At 43.0% G+C, this 16,731-nt stretch overlaps 1 protein-coding gene and 1 pseudogene across 1 annotated transcript; both read right to left on the bottom strand.

The window, feature by feature from the left end:
* Positions 1-299: 299 nt before the first annotated feature.
* On the bottom strand, positions 300-6,420 carry LOC139473823 (uncharacterized; annotated as a pseudogene).
* A 4,805-nt stretch (positions 6,421-11,225) lies between these two features.
* On the bottom strand, positions 11,226-16,346 carry LOC139473747 (uncharacterized). Its single transcript, XM_071256481.1, has 4 exons — positions 16,217-16,346; positions 14,289-14,358; positions 13,351-13,484; positions 11,226-11,299 (listed from the first exon to the last, which is right to left on the bottom strand). The coding sequence occupies exons 1-4, from the start codon at positions 16,344-16,346 to the stop codon at positions 11,226-11,228; spliced, it is 408 nt and encodes a 135-aa protein (XP_071112582.1).
* Between the last annotated feature and the right edge of the window lie 385 nt (positions 16,347-16,731).

The following is a 16,731-nucleotide window of genomic DNA, read 5'->3' as shown; positions in this document are numbered from 1 at the left end:
CAACCACACGTGAAGTTTAGGACACTCACGCACACTGTATGTTTAAGGTGTCTACATGCGTACATGGTAAGGGCGACAAAACAACAACTACATGGTGCGATCGGTTGATTTATTAACATAAATCCACGACACATGTTCATGATGCCGCAGACACACTGGACTCCAATGCTCGGACATCAGTCATTGCATGTATGACGTGATGAGGAGGACGTGACATTGTTGGTGGAGGAGGGGAGGACGTTGTCAGTGGAGGAGGGGAGGACGTTGTCAGTGGAGGAGGAAAAGGAGGGGGAGGGGGTTCACTTAGAAAACGTGAAGGAGGCGAGGACCGTGATGACTCCAGTCACCACTGAGAAAGCAATAGCCTCAGCACCTGGAAATAAACAGCAAGTTATTTGAAATAATATAAATGCTAACAAGCTGAGGTGAGGTGAAAGTGGTTTAACGTCACCTCCACGATTATTGCAGCGTGTGTGTGGCTGCTTGTACTAGTCCGGACTAATGGCGATTTTACAGTGCTAGGCCCCTGACATACCACAGGGCAGTTAAACATGAATATCCCAACCCGACCAGTCCTTGTTTTAGCCCCTTGATGCGCCAGGCGCCAGGCAGAATAACAACAAGCACCATTTTTTAACATCTTTGGTATGAATCAAGCGGGCATCGACCTTCCGCTCTCCCGGCGGACGCTGTACCACTTGACCACGGAGGTGGTCTTAATCCTAACGATGTTTACCTTTTTCGTTAGTGCTATTGTAATTAAGGATTGGATTCCCGACGTGACACAATGGGGAAAGTCTCGATGTGACACAATCGGGAAAGCCCCGATGTGACACAGTGGATAATGTTCCGAAGTGACACAATCGGGAAAGTCCTGATGCGACACCATGTTTAAGAATGGCGAGTTTGAACAGATCGAAGAGTGAATATGAACAAACAGAGGGTGAAAACGAACCGATAATGATGTAAGTATGAACTGATAGAATAGTGAACAAGAACCGATGGTACAGTGAATATGAATACAAAGAAGGTTGTATATTATTAGACAGATAGAAAGGTGAATACAAACAAATACATGGTCTGTTATGAACACGTAGAGTGATGAATATGAATGGATAAAGGGGTAAATAGGAACTGCTGAAAGGGTGACTATGAACAGATAGAAGGGTGACTATGAACAGACAGAAGGGTGACTATGAACAGACAGAAGGGTAACTATGAACAGATAGAAGGGTGACTATGAACAGGCAGAAGGGTGACTATGAAAGGACAGAAGGGTGACTATGTACAGATAGAAAGAAGACTATGAACAGATAGAAGGGTGACTTTGACCAGATAAAGGATGACTATGAACAGACAGAAGGGTGACTATGAACAGGCAGAAGGGTGACTATGTACAGATAGAAGGGTGACTATGAACAGATAGAAGGGTGACTATGAACAGACAGAAGTGTGACTATGAACAGACAGAAGGGTGACTATGAACAGACAGAAGGGTGACTATGACCAGATAAAGGATGACTATGAACAGATAGAAGGGTGACTATGAACAGGCAGAAGGGTGACTATGTACAGATAGAAAGATGACTATGAACAGATAGAAGGGGGAATATTAACAGACAGAAAGATGACTATGAACAGATAGAAGGGTGACTTTGACCAGATAAAGGATGACTATAAACAGATAGAAGAGTGACTATGAACAGGCAGAAGGGTGACTATGAAAGGACAGAAGGGTGACTATGTACAGATAGAAAGATGACTATGAACAGATAGAAGGGTGACTATGACCAGATAAAGGATGACTATGAACAGATAGAAGGGTGACTATGAACAGATAAAGGATGACTATGACCAGATAGAAGGGCGAATATGAACAGATAGAAGGGTGAAAATGAACAGATAGACGGGTGACTATGATCAGATAGAAGGGCGAATATGAACAGACAGAAGGGTGAAAATGAACAGATAGAAGGGTGACTATTAGCAGATTGAGGGGTCAACACGGTCCGATGGAGACGTGAATAAGGAGAAATAAAGTTAAATATGAGCATGCTTTAGTGTGAAGTTATCTTCGACATAACACAGGTTTGATATGATGGGGCTGACGGTGGTTCGGTGTGCAATCTTCAATTTTGATAGTTAATATACGTACCACACACAGCGCTGTAGGTGACAGAGGCGGGTTCGTAAAGTGCATAGAGAGTAAGTCTAGCTGCATCTTCTGTGCCGTCCGTTGCGCACGTGTTGTACTCAGTTAGAACACATGTCTTGTAGGTGAGAGCGTCCCTGGAAGAACAATAGCGAGTACTTCTTATAGTGTCTGTTACACAATAAACGAGATGATGTTATATACTTCCAGGCCACATTACTGTTGTTTTGCCTTCGTTACTCACAATGCATAATTAGTACAACATTCATGATGCGATGTTAAATACCATAAATCAGGCACAGACAAATATTCCTTGTTCAGCTCCCTAAAACCTTTACATAGAATTACGACAGAGGTGGCATAACAGATTTCACTGGGCGTAAAAAGCAAACATAGCGGTGAAAATGTTACGAATGGATCGCTGGAAATCAGTGACGACACCAGGTGTGCATGCCCTGCTCCACCGGTAGCACCCGCCCCTGACACAATTCGTCTTACAAATAAGCGTTTGTTTGTTGCCTGACCCTGCCCAGCTATGTGCCTGTCATAAGACGGCGGCCTGTAAATATCCGTATAGAAATGTTTACATTTCCAAAAATACCAGCAATGCATAGACTTTATTGTTCCCATTTGCTTTCTTGCTGGAGTGGGTGAGTTGGGTTTAACGCCACTTTTTACAATAGTTCAGCGGCGTGTCAGCTATCTGCCCGGGGAAATGGAGTCAACTGACTATAAATGTCCAGTCTTTGAAAGGCATTTAGAAGTGATACACATAAGGAAGAGAATTTATGGATGTCAACTTCTTTATTATGAGGAACACAAGGTTTGGAGTATAAGCTTACTCATTCATCAGGCGAATGAATGATATGAGGCAGAGAGCATACATATGTACATGTAAGAACAACAAAAGTAAGAAGATAACGAAAGGTAGAAACTTAACAAGGGAAACCAACAGATAATTGGCGTTGATAGAAAAAGACAACAAAAGCCAAGACTTTACAGTAATTAGCGCTGATTGTTATTGACAAATTGAAGCCAGGATTTAAATATCACTGATGGGTAAATTGCAATGGACAATGGGCAAATGGGAGGCCAGGGGTAATTAGCACTGATAGGTTAACGGGACGACGGGGTAATAGCACCGATAGGTAAAGAAATAAAAATAGCAATGGGCAAATGGAAGCGAGCTAGATAATTGGCACTGACAAAGTTCAAAGCAATACGTCCCAAGCAACAGGCAGATATGTTCCCTGATCAAAGTTCATGTCTGGCTGGTGTCTTCTGATGTCAATGAGTTTTTGTAGGTTTCTTTGTCGCAAGTTGTCGATGTTGGTAGTCAGGAGTGTTGTGGTATCCCACATGATGTTACGGATCTGGTTCTTGAGGACATGTTCGGAAATAGCGGATTTCAGGTCTAGTTTGTTGACAGAGGTCTGATGTTCTTTGAGTCTGCTGCTGAGGGGTCTGAAGGTGCCTCCAATGTACTGATGGCCACAGTTGCAGGGGATCTGGTATATACATCCTCAGCGGTTGAGACTTACACTACTTGTGCCTCTACCATTGGCTTGTAGATGGGTCTTGATGGACTTGCCGCTAGAAAAGGTGAAATCTATGTTGTCTTTGTTCTTGATGAGGCGTCTTGATCTGTTGGCTTCCCTTGTTAAGTTTCTACCTTTAGTTATCTTATTACGTTTGTTGTTCTTACATTTGCCTGATGAAGGGGTAATGATATACTCCGAAACGTTGTGTTCCCCATAATAAAGAAGTTGACATCAATAAATTCTCTTCCTTATAAATGTCCAGTTTCCAACTTTGCTGAACTATGATGGACTTTGTAGGCTCGATCGTAGCGCCACCAGTGGTTATCACGAGTTATTTCCCTTCTATGTCTCTCCCATTGACCTATCACATTCCACCTCTCACATCACTTGCAATTGCTTCAAACCAATGGCCACGCCCTGCCATGACGATTTGACCGATAATCAATATCTATATTGTAATTAAACGGGCCTTGCCTCGCGATGTGCATCAAATCACTTGAGCACCTTGATTAAAATTTGAAAAGATTAGGAAAATATCTGTCGAGTGCAAGTTTGCGTTATACATGCTTTAAAAATCCCGAAATCTACACGTGAAAATCGTTGTTTAAAAACCGGGTGTCTAGTTCGTTGAGCGATTTTGATTGGACTTTGCATAGAATCGTTAGACCAGTCAAAATGTAACTCCAGCCTAGTTAAGCAAGTGTCATCTTCCCGAGGCAAGCGTGTCCCTTGGCCTATATTAAATCCTAGGTTCTACGCCACATCAAAGCTACTTTTGATGGCTCGATCCTGGCGAGATGTGCCCTTTGTAATGAAAAACGCGTTATCCAATCAAATCGCTCTTCTTATCTCGAATGGCTTCACAAAGGTAGAGACTACCAAAGGCGACCACCTGATATAATCGATCAGATAACGAAAACATTAGCGATTTCAACCCTCATATACAGACACAGGCAATCGTTGAAGGGTTGGAAGATGAAACAGACATGTGAGCAAAGGCAGGCAGTGTTACATCACTTTCGTACACATGTGTACCAGTCGTGGATGTTGATTTTGTGCAAAACGTTCTCTGATTCGACTATCAATATGTACGCTAATCCAATCCTATTTAACACAAGGAAGTTGGCTTGACGTGGCAAGGGTGGACACAAGACTTTGATAAAAATGGCTGGTGGACTTTCTTACCTCGGGAAGATATGCAAGGGTAGAAACTGGACATTTATAATCAGTTAACGACCTTGCCTAGGGAAGATGTGGCAGGAAAACCCGAAATGATGCAGATCTCAGATGTAAGGTGCTGAGAAACTAAAAACATATACAATCGAACCCATGATTATAGGTCAAAGGGGTGCAACTCTGCACTACAAATTCCGGCGTCTTAGACCACTGTGCTATCCACTTTCTTTGATGGGGACACAAGCAATTTTGTTCAATAAGATTACACATAAAAAACGGGTATTGGGGAAAGAGACTCCGATAACCAATGATTCCAATCATGAAAATAAAAATTGCAACTTACGCGCAGGTGGTACTGGTACCACACTCAGGAGAACTGACACAAGCAGCATGGCAGTAGGTGACAAGCACGGCTACAACATATAAAAAAACGACAAACATTAGCTCATTTCCAAAACGTCGTTCAGACAACCGATATCTTTGACAAATGCCCCCATAAATGATAAATAATTATATATCCCTGGCATTGCACCATGGGCATTATTGCAGATTATGTGATTACTGCAAACCCCTCTATTTAACCTGTCACTATATATTGTATTCTATGTTCACAAACAAGGATCTGATCTATGACCTGGTCCTAAAAGAGACCGATAATCAACTATTCCTACAGTTATATCAAAAAGAAGAACTTTGGTATGGAACAGGACCTATCACGGTTGTGCCTAGCTTTGTTTACAGGAATGTTATTTGATTCCCGATCTGTTGTGATGCCTTTTAAATGCTATATGTTTAGATATTAATCAAAACCGCGAAGATACTAAACAAAGGGAAATAAGGAATATTGCTAAAGGCGATATATAATTTGATAGATTATATAACATTAACTACTCGTTGTGCTATTTCATCATCCCTTGCACTGAGATACTCGTTTCTGTCTGGATCCTAACGGCGCATTTTCCCCTACATAGCCCACTGATATAAAGGTACAAATTCAAAGAACTCTCAAGGAAATGCGGAACTTTTTACCAATGCCAACCGGCTCGGGGTACATACAGTGATTGTCTCCTAAGAAAACACCAAGACAATTAAAGAATCACAAATATATACATGCATCGTATGAACTAGTTTTCCATGTTCGCTGGATAGGAGAGTTTGATAACAAAAATGTTGCAAGTCCTTATAATTTTTAACAAGCTCAAAAGCGCAAACTATGAAATGAAAACAAAGTGACATTAAAACTTCCTCAACTGACTTTAGAAATATTTTTTTTCTATGTATTGGCTACAATTTCAACTTGACAGTCGGGCCAGCGTTGCGAAAATGTTACCAGCCTAATGTATATGTCACTGGCATTTGACTTGCGAACAGGCAGCTATAATACACTGTATACAGGTAGAATGATGAACACATTAACTTACCCAGTGCGCAAACAGCAAGAAGAACACACTTCATGGTCATTGTGGGTGGAGGTTTGTTCAGTTCTGGATCTGTGTCGGAGCAGAGTGATCATGTGTCGGGAACCGCTGGATTTTTATACAGAAGTGGCATCATATTTGTTTGGCGTTTCCATAGTTGCCTTTACAGAACATCAACCAGCTTTGGCTGCTTGTATTCGAAATACCCAAAAATAAACAGTGGTGTTTAGGCAGTAAACAATGCGTAGATGACCAGCACTGTGTTGGCAGCACTGTGTTGGCAGTACTTAGTCTGGCCTCCGACATAGCATGCTGCTGGGCAGTCCTATTTGAATAAACACACGCCCATAGGAGCTTTCTTTTGACGACATACACGAATCAACTTGAGATTGGGGGAAGTGCTGTTGGCGAAGCGGTGCCGGGCATGCCTTAGTTTGGAAAGTCATTCATTGGTGGGGCGACTGGCGCTGTGAGGGAAAATGGGTCATGTAAAATTAATACATACGGTTAAGCAAAGCCGTTCAAAGCAAAATTGGTCTCTACAGTTTTGTCACTACCCGTTCTGTACAGTACATTCATCGTGTGTCCTGTGCATTCAGAAGAACCCGATGGTTGATGACCAGATGGTGGATACACGAATACGTTCACACCCGAAACACAACTGTCAACACGTGTGGTTGGCTACCTGTGCACGTGACACTTCAAATGTGCCTCTGTTCACCCAGCATTGAAATGGTTACCCGGGTCATCTGCCTGGAAAAATAATAACTCAGCCTCAATAAAAAGTCATAACCTTTGTCAGAGAGACAATATGCATGTAACCTTATTTATTAATAATCATTTCAAATCTTCCATATCAAGCTGCCATAACAGTTGACTGTTGACTGTGATGGGAAATAACCATTTAGCATCATACATACTTACTTATGGAAGACCAAGAGAAATGCTACCAATCAACATTTTTGTCCCCCAAAACAGAACAGGAAGATTATTGTATGGTCAAAAGACATGAATTAACGACATCATTCCAAGTTACGCCATGAGAATCAAGTTGACCTACAATGTAACCTATTGCAGTTTGAGATGCATCAGTTGCGAGGATGAAGGGTTTGTTTTAGTCGGGATATGCAAGGATGGGGGCTTTATCTTTACGAAAGCCATTTTCAATTGTTGGACCATTCGAAAAACGGTCATATAGGGGTTGTACAGAGGTGAGGCGATGCCAGAGAGGTTTGCTACAAATTTGCCATAATACGAGACCAAATCTTAGAAATGACACAAGTCATGGAATTTTTAGATGGTCGGATCTGGCTTGGTGCTGGGTTCGAGATAACGGGTTTGACTGTAATTAAATCTGCACCAGATGACACTCGATCAGCCAGGTGACACGTGTGTTACCACATGGATCCTCATAAGGTCGGCCAGGACTGCACTCACTAGGCACTGTGGGCATTGGAACTCCCACAGGGAGACACATTAAGTCGGCCAGGACTGCACTCACTAGGCACTGTGGGCATTGGAACTCCCTCAGGGAGACACATTAAGTCGGCCAGGACTGGACTCACTAGGCACTGTGGGCATTGGAGCTCCCTCAGGGAAACACATTAAGTCGGCCAGGACTGCACTCACTAGGCACTGTGGGCATCTGAACTCCCACAGGGAAACACATTAAGTCGGCCAGGACTGCACTCACTAGGCACTGTGGGCATTGGACTCCCACACGGAGACACATTAAGGCGGCCAGGACCGCACTCACTGGGCACTGTGGGCATTGGACTCCCACACGGAGACACATTAAGTCGGCCAGGACTGCACTCACTAGGCACTGTGGGCACTGGATCTCCCAAAGGGAGACATATTGACATGATGTATATATAGTTCTATATTTAAACCTAACAATTCAAGATTCACATTTACCCATCCTCGATAATGAAGAGCAGTTATATCCCCATGCTGTTATGATAAATACCTTGAACCCATTCACCACTGTACTAAGTGAGTGAGTGAGTGAGTTCGATTTAATGCCGATTTGAACAGTATTCTAGTTATATCAGGTTAATGTGGGTGGAAAGCCCGAAGTGATGCAGGCCTGAGAGGTTTACCACCAAGAGCCAATGACAGGCTATAGCTAGAAACATTATGGGGGCAAACAGGGATTCGAACTCGCAATCTTATGTTTAGGGTTTGCCTAAGACCATCATCCATGCCACCATTCGTCACTGTAGCTTTGAGTTGATTCCTAATCGAAAGACATGCCGCTAAAACAGCACTGAGTGGGGGCGAACCGGCATTGTAACCAACAGTCATTGGTTTCTGGTGTGTCCAAGGGACGCAATTCTGCACAGCGAGTTGCGGCGCATTAGACGTTTAGACCATACGTACCCCCAGTCGCCACTGTAACTTTGGGTTAATTCCGGTTAGAAAGACACGACGCTAAAGTGATATGTGTGTGGTGAGGGGGGTGAGTGGTATGTGGCAGTATTTATTGTAACTTTATTTCTGATAAATATGAGTGACAAAAAAACATGCTGACGGGATTCCTATCGTAAAACAAGGACTCTTCTGTCTGATTTTAAAACTACTGCCACTTATGTTTATAGTATTGTAGGTATCTTGCTATCTCGTAGTAACCTTGTGGGAGGTACTACGTTTTAAGTGAGACCTGCTGAGAGGTTTTTGCATCTGAATTGTAATCCCCTGGCTTTTAATATGGATCTTATGTTGATTTTTTACATGATGTGAATCAAACTTATGCTCAGAAATGAAACCAACTGTTTTCCTACAGAGCGTAAAAAGTCTCCGCCACAGAAAAAGTCAGTCGCCTGATGACGTCTGATGGGAAACGTCGCCATTTTCTTGGAGGGGTTGGATCAGTTCTTGTCGGTTGGCTGGAGGATGTGGTCGCTGTCGAACACGACGATCCATGACATCCCAAAGGTGTTCCACGGGGGCAAGTCTGGGGAGCGTGTTGGCTGCAAGGAAGTTCTGTACGATTCGGGTGTGGTGTTGTCATGCTGTTAAAGGACATCACGTGACGGCTGTTGTAGAAACGGTAGGACAGTTGAACGAAGAATGCCATCCATGTAATGCTGAGCTGTCACATTTCCATTAATGATGACCAATGGTGCCCACAAATCGCTCCTCACGCCATAACACCCCCTCCACTATGACACGACCTCCTGAAGGCAACATGCCGCCGTCCGATCTCCCCTTTGGCAGTCTTGGGCCGTCTCAATCTCTTACAATGATGTTGCTCTATGAATAACTGTCCCCTGTAAGGTCTTTAAGCCCTAAATCCATGGGCCTGAGTCGCCTGTCCGCTGTCTGTTGACAAACCATATGCTATAAGACATTCGTCGCTGATGACCTGATTCCATCGACCCTCTGCCAGTCACGTCGCTGCCATAGACGTACAGTCTGGGCCCGTCTCAATCTCTTACAATGATGTTGCTCTATGAATAACTGTCCCCTGTAAGCCCTAAATCCATAGGCCTGAGTCGCCTTTCCGCTGCCTGTTGACCAACCATATGCTATAAGACATTCGTCGCTGATGACTGTCAGGAACCGATCTCGGAGGTGTCAAGTACGCACGTAGATGCCCCTCTTGCTACCTACCGTTGATCTGCCAGATCCAGGTTGAGTATTTGCATGCTATCTTCCTTGACAGTGTTGTCGGTTTTACTGATTATAGTCTGATGTGACATTGTTGTTGGTTTTACTGATTATAGTCTACTGTGACATTGTTGTCAGTTTTACTGATTATAGTCTGCTGTGACATTGTTGTCGGTTATACTGATTATAGTCTGCTGTGACATTGTTGTCGGTTTACTGATTATAGTCTGCTGTGACATTGTCAGTTTACAATTGTAGTCTGCTGTGACATTGTTGACGGTTTACTGATTGTAGTCTGCTGTGACATTGTTGTCGGTTTATTGATTATAGTCTTCTGTGACATTGTTGTCGGTTAACTGATTGTAGTCTGCCGGGACATTGTGGACAATTTACTGAAAAATGTCTGCTGTGACATTGTTGTCAGTTTACTGATTATAGTCTGCTGTGACATTGTTGTCAGTTTACTGATTATAGTCTGCCGTGACATTGTTGTCAGTTTACTGATTATAGTCCACTGTGACATTGTTGTCAGTTTACTGATTATAGTCTGCCGTGACATTGTTGTCAGTTTACTGATTATAGTCTGCCGTGACATTGTTGTCAGTTTACTGATTATAGTCTGCCGTGACATTGTTGTCAGTTTACTGATTATAGTCCACTGTGACATTGCTGACTGCAAGACGCCGTGACGGTGTATGGGCGGTCCAGACAAAGTTTCCATGTGCGTGTCTACAGTCGCCGTGACTTAAAAAGGTTATTTTATAAACTATCAGTTTTAGGGAGAGTTTACTACTCCCTTTGCTCATTGGCCATTTCTCTTATCTGATTTGACATGCTGCCACCACAACGGTATCGTAACACTGCCAGCGTGTTTTCTTATAAAATATAGCTCAATACCTCTATGTACCAGGGCGATCAATGTTTCCTGGTTAATTCAGTCTCACAACTAATGTTGTATCATGTAACTAAAACGGAGTTACTTACATGATACATCAAAGTCCTGCGAGATTCAGTCTGCCAGTGTGTATAGTTGCGGTGGTCACATCAGCTCCACCCACTCATGAAGTCTAATACACTTAAGCACACTGTAGGTTCAAGGGCTCCACATGCGTACATGGTAAGGGCGACACAACAACAACTACATGGTGCAATCGATTGATTTATTAACATAAATCCACGACACATGTTCATGATGCCGCAGACACACTGGACTCCAATGCTCGGACATCAGTCATTGCATGTTTGACGTGATGAAGAAGGCAGGACATTGTTGGTGGAGGAGGGGAGGACGTTGTTGGTGGAGGAGGGAAAGGAGGGGGAGGGGGTTCACTTAGAAAACATGAAGGAGGCGAGGACCGCGATGACTCCAGTCACCACTGAGAAAGCAATAGCCTCAGCACCTGGAAATAAACAGCAAGTTATTTGAAATAATATTAACACGGTGACGTGAATAAGGAGATATATATGAGTTAAATATGAGCATGCTTTATTCTGAAGTTATCTTCCACATAACACAGGTTTGATATGATGAGGGTTCGGTGTGCAATTAGATACAGATAGAAGGGTGATTATAAACAGATAGAAGGGTGACTATGAAAGGACAGAAGGGTGGCCATGACCAGATAGAAGGGTGACTATGAAAGGACAGAAGGGTGACTATGAACAGTTAGTAGGGTGACTATGAACAGATAGAAGGGTGAATATCAACAGACAGAAGGGTGACTATGAACAGATAGAAGGATGACTATGAATAGACAGAAGGGTGGCCATGACCAGATAGAAGGATGACTATGAAAGGACAGAAGGGTGGCCATGACCAGATAGAAGGATGACTATGAAAGGACAGAAGGGTGACTATGACCAGATAGAAGGGTGACTATGAACAGATAGAAGGATGACTATGAAAGGGAAGAAGGGTGACTATGAATAGACAGAAGGGTGGCTATGACCAGATAGAAGGATGACTATGAAAGGACAGAAGGGTGGCCATGACCAGATAGAAGGATGACTATGAAAGGACAGAAGGGTGACTATGACCAGATAGAAGGGTGACTATGAACAGATAGAAGGATGACTATGAAAGGGAAGAAGGGTGACTATGACCAGATAGAAGGGTGACTATGGCCCGATAGAAGCGTGACTATGAAAGGATAGAAGGGTGACCATGAACAGATAGAAGGATGACTATGAAATGACAGAAGGATGACTATGAAAGGAAAGAAGGGTGACTATGAACAGATAGAAGGGTTAATATCAACAGACAGAATGGTGACTATGAACAGATAGAAGGGTGACTATGAATAGACAGAAGGGTGGCCATGACCAGATAGAAGGATGACTATGAAAGGACAGAAGGGTGGTCATGACCAGATAGAAGGATGACTATGAAAGGACAGAAGGGTGACTATGACCAGATAGAAGGGTGACTATGAACAGATAGAAGGATGACTATGAAAGGGAAGAAGGGTGACTATGAATAGACAGAAGGGTGGCCATGACCAGATAGAAGGATGACTATGAAAGGACAGAAGGGTGGCCATGACCAGATAGAAGGATGACTATGAAAGGACAGAAGGGTGACTATGACCAGATAGAAGGGTGACTATGAACAGATAGAAGGATGACTATGAAAGGGAAGAAGGGTGACTATGACCAGATAGAAGGGTGACTATGGCCCGATAGAAGCGTGACTATGAAAGGATAGAAGGGTGACCATGAACAGATAGAAGGATGACTATGAAATGACAGAAGGATGACTATGAAAGGAAAGAAGGGTGACTATGAACAGATAGAAGGGTTAATATCAACAGACAGAATGGTGACTATGAACAGATAGAAGGGTGACTATGAAAGGACAGAAGGGTGAATATGAACAGATAGAAGGGTTAATATCAACAGACAGAAGGGTGCCTATGAACAGATAGAAGGGTGACTATGACCAGATAGATGGGTGAATATCAACTGATAGAAGGGTTGATATCAACAGATAGAAGGGTTAATATCAACAGATAGAAGGGTTAATATCAACAGATAGAAGGGTGACTATGAACAAATGGAAGGGTGAATATCAACAGACAGAAGGATGACTATGAACAGATAGAAGGCTGACTATGAAAGGACAGAAGGGTGACTGTGAACAGATAGAAGGGTTAATATCAACAGACAGAAGGGTGACTATGACCAGATAGAAGGGTGACTATGAAAGGACAGAAGGGTGACTATGAACAGATAGTAGGGTGACTATGAACAGATAGAAGGGTGAATATCAACAGACAGAGGGGTGACTATGAACAGATAGGAGGATGACTTTGAACAGATAGAAGGGTGACTATGAACAGATAGAGGGGTCAACAGGATCAGATAGAGACGTGAACGAGGAGATATAAAGTTGAATATGAACAGGCGTAAGATGACGGAGGCAATCTTCAATTTTGATAGTTAATGTACGTACCACACACAGCGCTGTAGGTGACAGAGGCGGGTTCGTAAAGTGCATAGAGAGAAAGTCTAGCTGCATCTTCTGTGCCGTCCGTTGCGCACGTGTTGTACTCAGTTAGAACACATGTCTTGTAGGTGAGAGCGTCCCTGGAAGAACAATAGCGAGTACTTCTTATAGTGTCTGTTACACAATAAACGAGATGATGCCATATACTTCCATGCCACATTAATGATGTTTTTCCTTTGTTACTCACAATGCATAATTAGTACAACATTTACGCTGTGATGATCATCACCATAAACCATGCGCAGAGAAATACTCGTAGTTCAGTTTCCTAAAACTTTTACATATAATTACGACAGCGACTTATCGTAGATATGAACATCAATGCCAGAGAGCAGTTGGCCTCGGTTATCTGCCAAAACAGATTCTACTCTTCGTAAAAGTAAACAATAGCGGTGAAAATGATATGAATGGATCCCTGGAAATCTGTGATGACACCATGTGTTCGTGGAAGCATGTCCTGCCCCGCCGGTAGCACCAACAATTCATTACTTTATTCTTCCCAATCGCCCTGAGTGAGTGAGTGAGTGAGTGAGTGAGTGAGTTGGGTATTTTAACAATACTTCAGTTAAATCACAGCGTGTCAGCTTAATGTGGGATAAAAGTCTCAGACGTTTACCACTTTGGTGATCACGGGTGCTTACAAACCTAGAAACATATATAATTGGAGCGAACCGGGATTGAAACTCATGCTCATATGTGTCTGGCGTGCCAAGGGCCGCAACTCTGACCAGCAAATCCCGGTGCCTTAGACGACTGCGCCCCTTCTTTGATGGTGACACCAGAAATTTTGTCCAATAAGATTACACATAAAAACATGTATTGGGGAAGGAGACGATTCCGACAACCGTTGATTCAAATCATGTAAATAAATATTGCCAACTTACGCGCAGTTGGTACCAGCAGTACAGCTAGGAGAAGCGGAACAAACAGCATCGCAGTTGGAGACAAGCACAGCTGCAAAATATTAAAAAACACAAACATTAGATCATTTCGAAAATGTCTCTCAGATAACCGATATCTATGACAAATGCCCTCATAAATGATAAAAAATATATCGATGTCATTGCAAGTCACCATGGAAATTATTGCAGTCTATGTGATTATTGCAAACCCGTCTATTTAACCTGTCACGTTATGTATTCGTTCACAAACATATATGTACCTTATTTATTACCAGGGTGCCGTTGTACAAGGCGATCTTAGCTCTAAGGTGACCGTAACTCCCATACCTAAACATAGACTTACGACAGTGGTAGCGTTCAGATTGTTTTGCATAACGACACCCTGGCCTAAAAAAGTCCGTGAATCAGCTATTTGCTACAGTTATATCAAAAGGAAGATCTATTATATGGAACAGGACCCATCAGGGTTGTGCCTAGCTTTGTTTACAGGATTGTCATTTTATTCCCGATCTGTTGTGCAGCCTTTTAAATGTAATATGATGACCAAATGCGGGATGAAATGGGGTTTAACGTCGCGTCCAAGGTTATTGCACTTATACAGCTACGTGCATGTACGTGTGTGTGTTTGTGTGGCTGATTGTACTAGTCCGGACTGATGCCGATTTATAGTGCTATACCATGCCGCAGTTTAACATGAATTCCCCACTCAGACACAGTATACTGACTCCGAGCCGACCAGTCCTTGTTTTAGCCCCTTAATGCCGAGCACCAGACAGGGTAACAACAAGTATCATCTTTTAACGTCTTTTGGTATGACGCGGCCGGGGATCCAACCCCGGACCTTCCGCTCTCCGGGCGGACGCCCTACCATAAGACCACGAAGGCGGTCTATGATGACCCAAATCGTGAACATGCTAAACATAGAGAAATATGGAATATGTCTAAAGAAGATACATAATTTGATAGAGTATATAACATTAACTACTCGTTACGCTATTCCATCATCCCCTGCATAGAGATACTGGTTTTTGACTGTTTCAAAACTGAGAATTTTCCCCCATATACCCTCTAAAAAATGCCGAAGTTTTTACAAATGCATACGGGCTCGGTGTACATACAATGATTTACTACCCGGGTACCCGACACCATATCACCCGACCCTACCCGGATACCTCTTGTAGGCCTCAAGAGTTGGGTACAAAATGTCTGATTGGAATTTGTTTTACCGGAGCCCTGGCAAAAACACTAAGTTACTAACCACGGGTCCGGGAAGGCATGAGGGTACCCGTGTCCTACCCAGGACCCACCCGACAGGGTGCCCGCGTTACCTGTCCCATCCCTACTACATTACATTAAATTTATATATTCTTCGAGACCGGTCGACAACTGACAATATTGTATTTTAAGAGTGTACCGAGTCCGACATTAGCTCTGCAGGAAGTGTTTTTTAAGATCGAAAAGAACATGCCGAGAAGAGATAACAAGATCTAAACTCTATAAACCTGAAACAAGTATTATAACTAAGATCTGCTACAAATTTATCGTTTTCCTACGTAAACACCAAGGGAATGAAAGACTCACACACATACAGGCAGTTTTTGAATTAGTTTTCAATGTTCACTAGCAAGGAGGGTTTGATGACAAGAAAAGTCTTTATAATATTTAACAAGCTCAAAACACTTCGGATAAACTATGAAATGAAAACAAAATGACAACAAACTTTGAAATGAAAACCGCCTTAATTGACTTGAGACTGAAATAAATATGTATTGGCTACGATTTCATCTTGACAGTCGGGCAGCTTTACGAAAATGTTACCAGTCTAATCTTAAATGTCACTGGCATTTGGCTAGCGAACAGGCAGCTTTAATACAATGTATACAGGTAGAATGATGAAGACATTAACTTACCCAGTGCGCAAACAGCAAGAAGAACACACTTCATGGTCATTTTTGGTGGTGGTTGGATCGGTTCTGGATCTGTGTCGGAGCAGAGTGATCGTGTGTCGGGAACCACTGGATCTTTATACAGAAGTGGCATCCTATTTGTTTGGCGTTTCCATAGTTGCCTTTACATTGCATCAACCTATTGGGGCCGCATGCATTCAAAAGACCCCAAATAAACACTGGTGTCACGGCAGTTACCAATGCGTTGCCAGATGACCAGCACTGAGCAGCTGGGCAGTCCCATTTGGAAAAAGATACACGCCCACAGGAGATTTCTTTTGACAACATACACAAATCAACTTGAGATGGGGGAGGGGGGTGGCGGGAAGAGGGTGGGGCGGGGGGTTGTAGTGGTGTTGGCGAGGGTGCAGGGCATGCCTTAATTTGGACAGGCTTTTACCGATGGAGCTGACTGGCGTTTTGAAGGAAAATGGGTCATGTAAAATAAATACATACAGTTAAGCAAAGTCGTTCCATTC

Source organism: Haliotis cracherodii, unplaced genomic scaffold, assembly GCF_022045235.1.
Source record: "Haliotis cracherodii isolate W230 unplaced genomic scaffold, xgHalCrac1.p SCAF_3, whole genome shotgun sequence".
Taxonomy (NCBI): domain Eukaryota; kingdom Metazoa; phylum Mollusca; class Gastropoda; order Lepetellida; family Haliotidae; genus Haliotis; species Haliotis cracherodii.
The sequence above is the reverse complement of the archived record's forward strand: the minus strand, read 5'-3'. Positions and strand labels throughout refer to the sequence as shown.

Excerpts from the sequence above, each read along its gene's own strand:
- LOC139473747 (XM_071256481.1), bottom strand. The coding sequence starts at position 16,346 with ATGCCACTTCTGTATAAAGATCCAGTGGTTCCCGACACACGATCACTC. Across the intron at positions 13,485-14,288 it reads ACTGCTGGTACCAACTGCGC|GGACGCTCTCACCTACAAGA; the intron begins GTAAGTTGGCAA and ends TTGTTCTTCCAG. Across the intron at positions 11,300-13,350 it reads CACCTACAGCGCTGTGTGTG|GTGCTGAGGCTATTGCTTTC; the intron begins GTACGTACATTA and ends GTTTATTTCCAG.